General features: G+C 45.0%; 2 protein-coding genes across 4 annotated transcripts in view; one reads left to right on the forward strand and one right to left on the reverse strand.

Annotated features, from left to right (window-relative positions):
• Positions 1-11,735, reverse strand: part of USP42 (ubiquitin specific peptidase 42) — a 47,745-nt gene extending 36,010 nt beyond the window's left edge. For both annotated transcript variants that reach the window (XR_002123383.1, XM_019637428.1), the window contains exons 1-2: positions 11,649-11,735; positions 4,305-4,387 (exon numbers count right to left, since the gene is read on the reverse strand). The gene's annotated coding sequence lies outside the window, so the exon portion shown is untranslated. The remainder of the gene's footprint in view (positions 1-4,304; positions 4,388-11,648) is intronic.
• The window catches only part of LOC109380161 (kinesin-like protein KIN-7E, chloroplastic), a 7,519-nt gene continuing 3,932 nt past the window's right edge, over positions 10,792-14,378 (forward strand). The window contains exons 1-2 of one of the 2 annotated variants that reach the window (XM_019637456.1): positions 10,808-11,427; positions 11,644-11,862. In XM_019637456.1, the coding sequence (XP_019493001.1) occupies positions 11,090-11,427; positions 11,644-11,851 (546 nt within the window). In that variant the 5' untranslated portion in view covers positions 10,808-11,089 and the 3' untranslated portion in view covers positions 11,852-11,862. Of the gene's footprint in view, positions 11,428-11,643; positions 11,863-14,378 lie in introns of those variants that run through there. The other variant, XM_019637457.1, reaches the window with a different exon arrangement.

The following is a 14,378-nucleotide window of genomic DNA, read 5'->3' on the forward strand; positions in this document are numbered from 1 at the left end:
CCGGGCCGCCAGGGGGCGCGCCAAGGCCGCGCCCGCACACGCCACCGCCCAGGGGCCGTCGCGCAAGAGGCGCGGCGCGCAGTTAACGGGCCGTTCGAGCGCGGGAGGGGCCGTCGCCAAAGCGCCGCGGGCGCAGGCTGGCGCGCGCGTCACCAGGGCGCCGGGACGCCGCGGAAGGAGCGCGCTGATTGGCGGGGCCGAGACCGCGCGGCGCGGCCGGGCGAGGGCCTTTCCCTGAGCGATCGGCGGCGGCCGCGGGGCCCCAGGGCAGGTCCGAGATAACCCCTCGGCGTCTGGGCCCGGGCCCGGGCCGCGCGGGTGCATGCCGGACATGGGCCCCGCAGACGGACACGGCTCCGGGAAAGCCTCGCGCGCTTCGCCGCTATGACTGCGGCGCCCGTCCCTCGGCCACACCAACGCGCCGTCACATCTCACAGATGTGTGTTACAGTGAGCGGAGGATGTTAAACCAGAATCCACAAAGGGGCATAGCCCATGCCATTACGGTTTCATCTCGATTCCGAGCTTTCCACCGCCTTTGGGGGGCAAGTAGACCAACTCTTGCTCCCGAGTGCCAGATCCATGATCCCAACCAAGTATTGGATGTGTCCGCCGTGAGGTCCGGCGGAGAACGGATTCAGGGCTGCCCCTCCCGCCGTCACGACCCTGCTCCTCTCGGTTGGGCGCCCTGCACTAACTTGAGTCTCGGTCTCTATCTCTTTCCCTCCTCCCCACATGCCTAACCCCTTCTGCCAAGTCACACCCACCCCACCTTCCCAGGGGCTGTGACCCTCCCCCTCCCCGAGGCTACCGTTTCCTCTCGCCACGCCCATTCCCACTGTCTCCTTCCCGGCGCTGCGGTTCTAGTCTCTCCACTCCCTTTCAACCTTATTACTGTGGCCAGAACGACCTTCCTTCCTTCCTCCCTTCCTTCCCTTCCTTCCTTCCTTCCTTCCTTCATTACTGTGGCCAGAATGACCTTCCTTCTTTCCTTCCTTCCTTCCTTCCTTCCTTCCTTCCTTCCTTCCTTCCTTATTACTGTGGCCAGAATGACCTTCCTTCCTTCCTTCCTGCCTCCCTTCCTTCCTTCCTTCCTTCCTTCCTTTCCTTCCTTCCTGCCTCCCTTCCTCCTTTCTTTTTACTTCAAAGCGAATATGTTTTAAAGATGATCTTTCAAAGACACACAGGTCAGATGTTGCTCCCCTCCTCAGAGCCTTTCTTTAGCCACTTTCCTGGCCCACAGAAAAGTCTAAACTCCTTCACCAGGCATTGAAGCCTCCAGTTCCCTTTCCTGCTTTATGTGTCCCAGCCATTTTTCTTATGTGCCCTAACAGACTTCTTCCTACAAACACCCGCTCCTCCATCTGCTTACAGAAATCCTACCCTGTGCCTCTTCGGCGAAGCCGTGCTTAGTCCCCTCAGAATCTTATTACTCCCCCTATAGATTGCACAATATATATATATATATATATGTATATATATATATATATATATATACACACACACACACACACATATATATATATATATATCTTATGGTAGCACTTACTCCATTATTATTATGAAAGAAATCACTGAAGTGATAAAAATGCCAGTTATGTGTTTGGAGCAGAATACCCAAGTACTTTGAGGAAACAAAACTGGAAAAGGCGAATTGCAAACCTCCAAATTTCAGTGCCCACTTTCGGGATTAACACCACAACTTACTTCCTGAAGAAGAATGGTTATGGAATTTCACTCACAGCCCTTTCACTATTAAGAGATTTGTAAGAACAGGCCAGCCATAGGGTTGGACTCAGTAATTAGCCCGCCTTTTCCAAATGATTCTTAGATCATTAAATACAGAATGAGAAGGAATTAAAGAGTCAAATCCTTAATGTCGACCTGAGCTTTTGTGGTATTTCAAAATGCTTCCCTTGGAAGTCACATCATAAGCTTGGTTTCTAATTTCATTTTCCATTTCATATTCTATTGAAAAACTGCCCCTGCAGCCAGCCTTTTAATACAGCACCTGAGCAACTTGGGTAGGAAAAGGGATTTAAAACACAACAATAATAAAACAAAATCATCCCTTAGCGTTCTTTACCCAACAGGCTCCTGGAGGATTGCACGGCCCTCTCCGCTGTGCCTTGAAAGCAAACATAGTGGCCCCTTTCCTTTAAAGAGTTTCAGTGCCACTTACTATAGCAAACTGACAACATAATGGAGATGTTACAAAGGATATTAGGAAGTCCCTGCCTTCAAACAGTTGGATCTTTGGCCAAGATGATAGGCAAACTTGCCCCAGGAACTCCTTTTCCTCCAAACAAGAGCTTAATCCCAAGGGAATGCTCTTTGGCGATTTCACTTTGCCTCTAACAAGTTGTCACCTTCAGAGATTACTTAACAAGTTATCTTTACCCAAACTGTCTTTATGCTAAAGGCAAACTGACCCCAAGTGACCCACCTCCCAGTCCCGGTAATTACTGGATCAAAGAGCAAAAGGTGTCACAGAGAAATAAATCAGGTTTTCTGAGGACCTCCAGATGCTTAGGAAGCCTGAAGTGGGAATTGTTAATGCCCTACCCAGATCCCCTTTTTGGCTGACGCACCCATTCCACCCATTCCGCTCCCAGCTGCTATGAGTGTTAGCCACCAAAACCTCCCAGCTGCCCCCTTCCTTCTCCTGACAACTGCTCTCAGCTGAAGGGGAGCTGTCTCGTGGGAGGTTAACTACGCCCACCTCCCCCTTACAGCCTACACCAATGGCTCACTGACACAGGTGCAGGAGGGCCTGGCCTCAGGTTGTCACCAGTTTTGTGATGCAGTTCACACTCCAGAGCTCCAGTGGGATCAGGAGGAGGTTCCTCTCCCTCAGGCTACATCCTGGCTTAACTCCTTTCCCTTCATTCCCTTTCTCCCCAGAGTGCTTCCTCGATGTGTCACATGCACCCGAATTCTGTCTGAAGTCCTGCATGTAGGCAGCCTGGCTTAAGACAGTTAATACCAGGAATGGTCCTAAGAAGCAGAGTCTAAGGATAGGATTCAGGTGATAGGCAGGACACTGATGGGCTGTGTGATGGGGTTAGGCTCCCACTGCCTTGCTGCCCCTGGAGTGACAGAGGCTGGGTGGCAGCTCTTATTCCTCGAAGCAAGGTGGGCATAATTGCTATAGTGGGCAGCGGTTAGGGGCACAGAACAGCAGTTAGGGGCACCTGACTTGCAGAGATGCACATGAAGCTAGTTAACAGAATATGGGGCAACATAGATGGGCAATCAACAAAGGCATAAGACATATCATCGAATGATATGTATGTATGCATCTAAAATCTGGATGTGCAGGAGACTATCAGCTGTCCTAGTGGAAAGCCACAGTCAACTGCCCAGTTTCCCCACCTGAGCCAGTTCTCTGATCCAAAACACCCACTCAGTAAAAGAGAAGCCAGATTCATGGCAAGTGTACACAGTAATGATTCTCCAAATCCTTCCCCAAAGAGACCTCTGGCCATTTAAGTTACTCAGGCAAACGTACACTGGGAAAGAGGAATAGTCAGATATTTCCAGGGTATTGGTTACAGAGTCCAAGTTAACGCAGTTGGATGGGGACCTAAAGCACCCACAGGGCTCCCTTTTTGCTAAGAGAGTAAGAAGATACGAGGTCAAGTAATATACTGGGTTCTGACCCAGGTCCCTCAGTGGGTCCATTGGGCCCATACTGGTCCATCTCCCAGGTTCCCAAATGGTCATACTTATCAGTTGGCAAAACCCTCACATTGGTTCCTTGACTTGTAGAGCACGAGCTATTGCAGTAGAGAAAGCCATGTGGAAACCCTGAAACTGCCTTTTCTGGCCAAGAGAGTAACTCTTAGGGGGAATGGCTGAGAATAGGGCCACACTGTAGAAGATGCAGGGCTAGTGGTCTCCATCACATGCTCATTTAATTCTCCAGTCTGACACCAGCAAAAACTGGCTGGATCATGCAAGATGACAATGAACTGCAAACCTAACCATCAAGGACTCATCTAGCATCAGTTTAATCCCACCACTACCCACTCCATCCCTTGGAGTTCTTCTGTACCTACAACAGAATGGAGTAGTACCTAGAATCTCTTAGTTAAGCCTTGCTCTGAGCCCCTCTGGGCAACCATAAACCAAGGCCTTTACCTCTTATGGATTTTACTCATAATCAATGCGAATGAAGACGAAATCATATAAACACCAGAATATAGATTAGTCACAAAGCATATTTAAAAGAAATACTTACCATATCTAGCCACAAAAAGAAAGAAGAGGAAAGGAAGAAAAGAAAAGAAAAAGAGCACCTACCTTTCACTGTTAAGAGTGCTCAAATGATACCATCAATAGACTTGACCCTGCAGTGCGGGCTGAGATGCAGTCATCGCAGAGTGCTGTTTGGAGACAGATAGACTAGGTGTAACTCCAGCTCCAGGTTTTATTTATTAGCTCAGTTCTTTGGGTCTTGCTTTGGACTCTCATGAAATGAAAGGCCTGTTTAATTTATAAAAGCCAACTTGATCTGAATGGGTAATGGACACCCGTTCCCACCAACCCAACATAAGATATTAAAACCTGGATGTTCTCAAGGAAGGATATAGTATTTGATTTTCTGAGGGCCACTGTCTCCTATGAAGGAAATCTGAGGCCATGGGCCACCAGATAGTTTATTTTTAGGTTACAGAGCCCAAGTCACTCCTTTATGTATTGCCAAAATATCGGTTTAAAACCTAGAACGATCCATGCATTGGAGATACTGTATGTATTTTCCAGAGACCATTTTATTTGCAATGCAGAGTTATGCATAATTAGCTAACACTCTCATGATAATGTTCAAAATGAGGAAGGTAAAGCTTAGGAGGAAGTGGGTGGGTTCAACACTGAAATACGTGCCATTCAGAAAAATTTTTATGAAGGTGGTGACACTTGAAATGGGTCCTTGATAGTTTAGAATATTTTTCCAGGCAAATAAGGGATAAGAAAAGGATGCCAAGATTTCAGGAGCAAATGCCATTGGGAAATAAAACACAAGTCTGCTCCATTCTTAGAACTCTGTTGTCCTTGGAAATGTGCAAAAATGCAGACAGATAATACAGTTGATAACAAGGAGAATGTTCAGCATGTAGTTTGATTTAGTGGACTTGGGTTTCAGAGGAGAAAGGAAAAACTCAGAGAGGTATAGATCTAACTGGCTGGTTGAACCTATAAGGAAAAATATCACTTCCTAGATGTAAATAACAGAAAACACATACCTGTCCAATTCATGAACAAGAATACATGCTAGCCTAAACAATGATTAAACATGGTCTTGAAAATTTGAAAACCCCCCCCGCCTCCACACACATCATCAAAACAAGATTTTTCTGTCAGAATGGAGACAAACTTATCTTCATTTGCATAGTGTACATCTATTTGTAAAAAAGAGAAAATACATGAGACCCATTTAAGAGTTTTCAGGAAAGTGGCTGATTAAAAAGTAAATATTAAAAAAAATCAATTGAGGGGCCGGCCGAGTGGTGCGATGGTTAAGAACTGGCTTGGGACGCCAGAGGGCCCCGGTTCGGATCCCACATATGAGGGCCAGTGACACTGCCCTCTACAGCTAAGATGCTGAACAACAGATCAACCTGGAGCTGGGCTGCCATGAATCGCCAGCGACGGCGGAGGCTGCAGCCCCTGCTGCAGTGGGTTGCCATGGGCTACCGTATGTAGCCAGCAGCCAGCGTGAGCGGCCAGCAGCCGCAGTGAGCGGCCATCCAGAAGTCGGTGACTGATCTGCCTCGCCCGGGAAGAGCGCAATGATGGTGCCAACTTGGGCCAGTGAAGCAACGTCCTCCACAACTAGACTAAAGAACAAAAGGACAGCAACTTGTCTGTTCCCCTTCCCCCAATTCCCCAGTGCTTTCCCATCCCCCAATTCCCCAATTAAAAAAAATCAATTGAATGGGAATTTACTTAATGCCACTGAGCTATACACTTGAAAATGGTTAAAATGATAAATCTTGTATAGATTTTACCACAATAAAAAAGTCAATTGAGATCTATGTACTAGCAATGTCTAATTAGAAAAATAATAAAAAATAATCACAAGAGCTAAAACAAAGTACTAAGGAATAAATAATAAACTTGAAAAACGTGCAGGACCTAAAAGTCATGGCCAAGAGACCTAAAGAAAGACTTTCTGAATGAAGAGTTATACTTCAATCTGTAAAGATTTTAAGTGAAAGTAACTGATCCCAAAGCAATTCTTTCCAGAACACAATAAAATGCCTATGGTATTAAGATTAAAATAAGTTTACAAGTGCAAAGCAGTTAGTCTTAAAAGGACTTCTGTGGCACTTACTAAAATGTTTTGAATGTTCATCTGGGCAATAAAACCATTTGTTAATACACTCAACACTCAGCTGCATATAGCTCCTTTCTCCTGAAACAGTTCATACTTCATTCAGGATATAGCGACCTAGCATCTTCGAGAGTTTTGATAAGGTTGATTCTGACAGTTTTCGCCAGGATTTTCAGTGTTCCTGGGAAAAGACTGTCCCTAGAGTTCCCTATGCTACCATTTTTGCAGACATCACTCTTAAGAGTTGTCTTTTTATGCCAACTTTTTGGGGGGCACATAATATACATATGATTCTACATATGGAAAATGTGAGAAATATGGCCATTGGGGGTCTTCAGAGGGTTCAAACAACACTAAATGGCCAGTTGGAAAAAAACGGTGAAAACTATATATCAAGGTGACTTTGCATTGTTCTGTTATTCATACAGATGTTGAAATTGAGAGTGATAATTTCAATTGAGGAGTAGAATGGATAAAACAGAATTGGAGACTACAGCCCACCTATGTACATAAGGAATGACACAGAAGTCAGAAGACAAAAGCAGAGAAAAGGACAGTGATATATAATGGCATTAGGTTTCAAATGAGGAATGGGAAATATTGGGCTGTCGAAAAAGTCATGACATATTTTTCTGTTTTTCTTTGCAAAAATGCATCATGACTTTTCCAACAACGCAATAGTTGTGAAAACATGTTTATTAAGAAGTAAACATTTATTTGGCTGGCTGACCATACAAAGAAAGATATAACATCTTAAATTTAAAATAATTTCTATCTATTCAGGAACAAAAGTGTAAGGTGTGTTATTGCCATAATGATTAAATACGGTTCTTATTTTTTGGACCAATGTAAGAAAAAAACAACAATAAAAATAAGATGAGAAAGAGACTCAATATCATCAATAGAAACCCAATTAGAATATAAAAGGTTGGCTGGTTAAAAAAGATACATATGTAGGGCCGGCCGAGTGGCGCGATGGTTGAGAACTCGCTTGGGATGCCAGAGGGCCCCGGTTCGGATCCCACATATGAGGGCCAGTGACACTGCCCTCCACAGCTGGGATGCTGAACGGCAGCTCAGCCTGGAGCTGGGCTGCCGTGGGTCGCCGGCGACGGCGACGGCGTAGGCTGCAGTCCCTGTGGCAGTGGGTTGCCATGGGCTACCGTATGTAGCCAGCAGCCAGCGTGAGCGGCCAGCAGCCGCAGTGAGCGGCCGTCCAGAAGCCGGCGACTGATCTGCCTCGCCAGAGAAGAGCGCAATGATGATGCCAACTTGGGCCAGTGAGGCGACGTCCTCCACAGCTAGACTGAAGAGCAAGACGACAGCAGCTTGTCTGTTCCCCTTCCCCCAATTCCCCAGCACTGTTCCCATTCCCCCAATTCCCCCAATAAAAATCTTTAAAAAAAAAAAAAAGATACATATGTAAAGTCAACTGATCTTCATATCTGAACAACAACTTAGGAAATGTTATAAGCAGTCACTCACATCACAGTAGCTGAGACAAAATAGCAAATAAATAATAAAATGAATAACTTGTAGGACTTAAACGAAGAACATGATCAAACATAACCAAAGGGAGACTTGCCAAATGAGGAGCTATAGCTCAATATTGAATAGGCATCATGTGTCCCCAAATTAGATTGTAACTGTGATGAAATTGATTCCAAAGGGACTCTTTCTGGAACATAAAAAATTGCTTATAGGGTAAATATATGCCTTTTAATTAAGTTACAAGTGTAATGTAATGAACCCCAAGAGAATTCCTTCTGGAAATTAGTAAAAATGTAAATGCTCTCCAGGCAATAAATACATTAAGTTATGAGTACAGCTATGCACACTGGGCATCTCCCACCCACCCACCCAACAGTTCATTCATTCATTCATTCATCAATTTTTCATTGAGTGTCTACTGAGCATAAGAGAGTGTGCATAATACAGAGAAAAATGACAAGTAAAAGACATATAAACAGTGCTGTACTAATGGGATTTCCACTATGTTCCTATGGGAGGATTTTGGAGGAAGGAAGATGAATTGGCTTCAAAAAAGTAACATCTACAATCAAGTGTGCTAAACACTATGGGGGGGGCGTGAATACAAGTGCTATGAATTGCAGAGTGGGAGGCACCAACATAGTGGAGTGAAGGGGTAACTGTGAGGGGAGTGTTCTGATTGAATTGTGTCCCTCCAAAAAGATATGTTGGCACCCTAACTCCCACAGCCTGAGAATGTGACCTTATTTGGAAACAGGTTCTTTATAGAAGTCATCAAGTTAAAATGAGGTCCTGAAAGTGGGCCTTAATCCAGTGACCGGTGTCCTCATAAAAAGAGGAAATTTAGACACACACACACACACACACACACACACACACACACACACACGCAGAACATGATGTTGATGAAGGCTGAGGTTGGGGTGATGCTTCTACAAGCCATAGAATACCAAAGTCTGCCAACAAACCGCCAGAAGCTAGGAGAGAGACATGGAACAGATTCTCCCTCAACCCTCAGAAGGAACCAACCCTGCTGACACCTTGATCTTGGACTTCCAGCCTCCAAAACTGAGAAAATTCATTTCTGTTGTTTAAGCTGCCCCGTCTGTGGTCCTCTTTTTTGTGTGGCAGCTCTAGCAAACTAAGAAGGGTGGGAGGGAAGTAGTATGTTATATATAAATGCAACAAGTCACATTTCATTACAGACCCAAGAGAGAACTAACAGGAAGTTAGGTGAAGTCGGAACTGGGGCAGGGGAGTGTTCTGGGCAGAAGGAGTTAGATCTGCATATATTTTTTATTTTCTGTATTTTATGATGTTTTGACATCTTAAAAAGCTTGCTGGCCAAGAGAGACTGTCCTTCCCAGGGCTAGCCTGGGGACAGCAAAGATCTTCTTCAAGCAACATAAAACCAACTGATCCTAAGTCTACAGACCCAGCCACCACATCCTCATCTAACTCTCTGCACTAAATCATCCCAGGGCCAGATACCAGACACCGCCCCTAGAGCACAAAGCCCACTGGAAGTATTCTCGCTAGCCAACCCTGAGTTGCTTATGCTGTCATTCCTTCTCTTTCCCATGGAAACCTCAGCACAGGCTTTTCCCTCACGCCTCTCTTTTGCCACCTGACCAAATCTGCTGGTGCTTTCCCTGTGGCCCTGCATGGCATGTGGTGACCCCTTCTCTGGGACTTGTGAATATAATAAACTTCTTCCCTCCAAGCCTGGTTCTCATTCTCTCCTGTGGCCCCACAGCTTTACCAGACCATACCCAACATTTACGCTTTTAGGACACTGCTGATTTCAAGGAGAGTATCAGAGCGGGGAACTGCAGAGGAGGGAGCATAATGTCTAACTCACCTCCGTGAGTGATGAAGATGCAAAGTTACATACTTTCAGAAGTCTTTCTGGCAAAATACTAGCAAGGACTAAAAGTTACTGAAAGATTCAATGGACCAAGTACCTCTTCTGTGTGACGTATCTACCTTAACTCACTGACAACCTGCAACCAGCTTGAGAGTGCTGTATCATTAATAACTCCATTTTACAGTGAGGAAAATGAGGCAGAAGGTTAAGTACTATATTACCCATCAATAAAAAAAACCACCCTTGCCAGAGATCCCAAAATATTTCCTACTAGTTCCCAACCTCTCTTCCAACAGCTTTGAGTAAGTGGGTTGAGAGAACCATGAAACAAACTGGAAAAGAATGTGGGGTGGGAAATGCACCTGGAAAAAAAGAAAGGGGGGGGCATGCACCTGCTTTAAGGTGGAGAGTTCTCGAAGAGCAACTAGCAAAAATAGCTAGTTGCTGAACAGTTTGTAAAATAGCATACCGGAAGACAATAAACACACAAACCCAAAATAATAATACTCGTATATTATTTTCTGTGGGGATATGTATATATAAATATACAAATACATTTACTGGGGTTTGTGTGTATTTATATTTATAAGTATAAATATAGTATGTATATATGAAATGTAAGTACGTATATGCATATATCAACATATTTACATGTATGTGTATATTAATATATTTATATGTATACACAAGTATATATATGTATACACTCATGTCCCCACAGAAAATACATATTATTACTTGGAGCTTGTATTTTTTTTTTTTTTTTAAGATTTTTATTGGGGAATTGGGGGAGGGGACCAGCCAAGTTGTTGCTCTTCAATCTTCGTTGTGGAGGGCGCCAGTTGCCATCTGGCTTCCCGTGGGCAGCTCGTGGCCTCTAAGCTCAAGGTGCTGTGTTCAATCTTAGTTGCGGATGGGCATAGCCACCATTCCATGGTGGAGTCGAACCAGCAGCCTTGTTGTTAAAAGCGCACACCCTATCCACTGAGCCATCCTGGCCAGCAGCTCAGCTCAAGGTGCAGAGTTAAGTCTTACTTGCTGGTGGGCATAGCCCACCATCGAACAGGCAATCTTGTTGCTACACCAGCTGAGCCATCCTGCCACCTGTTGGCAGCTCAGCGACAGCTCAGCTCCGAAAGCGTCACTGGCCCATGTGGGAATCGATCTGGGAGCCCCGTTGCTCAGAACCTCCCCCACCCCTTAGGCCAACTCAACCCTCTGAGCCACTCAGCCGCCCCTGGAGCTTGTATTTTTATTGTCTCACGGCATGGTATTTTAAGTATTGATCCGCAACTTGCTTATATCATGTATAATATACTTGTGTTACTATAAAAATCAGGACACTGAACATTTAAACTGCTTGCTTCTTGGGGAAAAAGACCGAGATTGCGTGTAATGGTCAGCCGGGACCTTAGGCCTTCTCGAGGGCAGCCGAGAGAGGCGCGCGTGAGCACCGGCCGAGGTACAACGGGGCGTGGAGCGGCCACAGCTCCGCTGCCCCGACGGCCGCAGCCCGAGGCCCAGCCCACTAGGGCGTCCGCTCCGGGTGTGAAGTCCGCGCAAGATCAGCCCACTCTTCAAACCCGGAAGGGGGAAGGGTCGGAGCCTGCGGCAGGGCCCGCCCCCTATAGCGGCGCGCCGCAGTCCGGGCGGGACTTCCGCTTCTCAAGTGCTACTTCCCGACTTAGTGGTGATCACGGCGGGAGCCAAGTGCAGCGGCAGTGGGCTGGCAGGTGAGCTGGGCTGCGGCCTGAACGGGGGCGGCGATGCTGGGGGGCAGCTCCGGGAGCGCGAGGCAGAGGGCGACGGGGCGAGGGTTGTGCCTGCGCCCCCTGTCATGGACGTCCCGGCTGAGGGCTTGGACCCCAGGCGTGATGGCGAGGGGCCGGCTTGGATAGCTGGGCAGTGGGAACTGCTTGTGAAAGAGCAGAGCGCGTGTGTGTGTCCAGCTCACCTCAGCAAACCGTTGAAAAGAAAAGCCACAACCGTCACAAGATCCTCTCGCCTCCAAGCTGGAGTGTAAGGGATGGCAGAGGAAGACACTCCCACGGGGCTCAGAGTTACTCTGATTTGGAAGATGACGCTCAGCCCACGGCGGCTAGAATCGAGTCTCCCAGGAGCCAAGACCAAAGGATCGGAGCTAATCAAAGAAAATAACGGTGTTGGGTAACAGTTACAAAGAGCCGGGCATAAATAAGTCAATTCATTTAGTCCTCACTGGAACCTTGTAAGGTTAGGTGGTAGTAGGATCTTCTTTACAAACGAAGAACTGAGGCACAGGTTAAATGTTTTGTTTCAAAGTCGCAGCCAGCAGTGGCAGAATGCCCTGTAAATGTTAAACTGGTTACAGATGTAATTTTTCGAGTTGTTTGTAATGTTGACACATTGGAGACACCTAATTTTCGTTCAGCTGAGGGAATGGCTACATTAACTATGGAATATCCAGTTATGGGATACTATGTTATACTGTCATGGGAAGTTCTCCAGGATGTATTGTGGAGTGGAGAACAAAATGCAAGTTGCAGAACTATATGTATTTAGTCCTTCTTTTATGCAAAAACAAACCCTGAAAACAATGCCGTTTTATTTTGGTACAAATTTGTCTGTGTAAATGAATATTAAAAGAGCTGGAATATACACTAACTTGATAATGGTGAATAGGGGAGAGTTGGGAGACATAGGTATTATGGGAGTTACGTTAAAACAGGACTTTATCCTTATTCATGAAGATTTTTTTTGGTGTGGTCAGAAAAAAATATATATACTTTACATTGTAAAATTGATATATTCTTTTATATATGTATATATTCTTTATATAAAATAAAAATTAATTTTATAAAAGTTGACTAAAAGTTACATTTTTATCCTTTGAGCACTCTCTCTGATACAAATGACATTTGAATAATTCAAGAAAATCCACTATTAAGGGCTGAAAATTTGAGGGTTGTAAGAATATGAGCATAAAAATAAAGCATTCTCAGGGAATCCCCAAAGAGAACACTAAAAGTCATTTTAAGGCCGGCCAAGTGGCTCAGTTGGTTAAGAGCTCACTCAAGAGTGCGAGCTCTGAGCAACAGTAGTTCGATTCTCGGCCCAAGCTGAGCTGCCGCTGAGCTGCCAACAGATGGCAGGATGGCTCAGCTGAAAAAAAAAAAAAGTCATTTTAAACAGTGCAGTATTTCATTGTTTAGTCTTGACAGCTTAAAAAAAAAATCATTGTTACCCTAAAACTGCTATAGATCTACATTACAAACTTATACTGGATGGAAACTCAGAGGCATTAAATAATGTTAGGTACTTGTTCAAATATTCATCCTGATATTTTAGTTGAAATATTTTATAACATAACTTTAGAAAACATAACTTTTATTACTCATAAAGTTACTCACCTTATTCGGGAAAGTAAAAAGGAAAGCAGAAATAGATATGCTCACCTGAAAAGTTCCTGTATATCTGGGACTTCTCGTCATATGGTCGATAGGACCCCATTAGTGAAGGTTCTAATCCTGATGACATCACAACTGTTGCTTGGTAGCCAGTCAGATCAACAGAATTTTCACAAGACCTTGGCTTAGGCCATTTCTCACCATGATGAGATGCTGAAATCTATTAATAGTTTAGCATATGTATTAATTATTGCTGTGTAACTAATTACCCCAAACAAGCATTTATTTTCTCCCCCAGTTTCTGAGGGTCAGGAATCTGAGGGCAGTGTAGTTTGGTGGTTCCGGCTCAGTCTGTCTTGAGGTTGTAGTCACGCCGTTGTGCTGGGCTGCAGTCATTTCAAGATTCTACTGAGGATGAAGAATCTGCTCCAGACACACTTCCATGTTGTTGGCAGGCCTCATTTTCTCATCACACAGGTCTTGCTATGAGACTGCTCACACCATGGCAGCTTCTTGCACCCTGGAGGGAGAGAGCAAGATGGAAGCCAGTGTCTTTTAATCTAATCTTGGAATTCTCATACCATCAATTGACCACATGCTAATGATGATACAAACCAACATTAAGTTAGTACCATGTGAGAGGGAACTAGAAAAGGGTGTGAAGATCAGGAAGTGGAGATCATTGGGGGCCATCTTGAAGGCTAGCAACCACGGTGTGGTACCATTTCCCAAACTCACTGATAATAACAGGGTAACTAGAGCTATAGCAGAAATAAAGGAATTAGAGACAAACTGGAGAAGATTGGACCCCAGTGCTATACTTATACAGTTTCCTTAACATCAGATGAATAAGTACTCAGGGAACATGAGAAAATTATACAACCAAAGTTTTACACGGTATACTAAACACAGTATTAGTTACCTTTATAATTTTCTTTTTTTGTTTTCAGCTGAGCCATCCTGCCACCTGTTGGCAGCTCAGCGGCAGCTCAGCTTGGGCCAGGAATCGAACCACTGTTGCTCAGAGCTCTCACTCTTGAGCAAGCTCTTAACCAACTGAGCCACTTGGCTGGCCCACCTTTATAATATTCTTAAACATCTGTGTATTAATCCATTCAGTTGAGACAGTATCTTTTTTTTAAAAAGATTTTTATTGGGGAATTGGGGGAAGGGGAACAGACAAGTTGCTATCCTTTTGCTCTTCAGTCTAGTTGTGGAGGACGTTGCTTCACTGGCCCAAGTTGGCACCATCATTGCGCTCTTCCCCGGGCGAGGCAGATCAGTCACCGGCTTCTGGA

This window comes from Hipposideros armiger, unplaced genomic scaffold (assembly GCF_001890085.2).
Source record: "Hipposideros armiger isolate ML-2016 unplaced genomic scaffold, ASM189008v1 scaffold_33, whole genome shotgun sequence".
Lineage (NCBI taxonomy): Eukaryota > Metazoa > Chordata > Mammalia > Chiroptera > Hipposideridae > Hipposideros > Hipposideros armiger.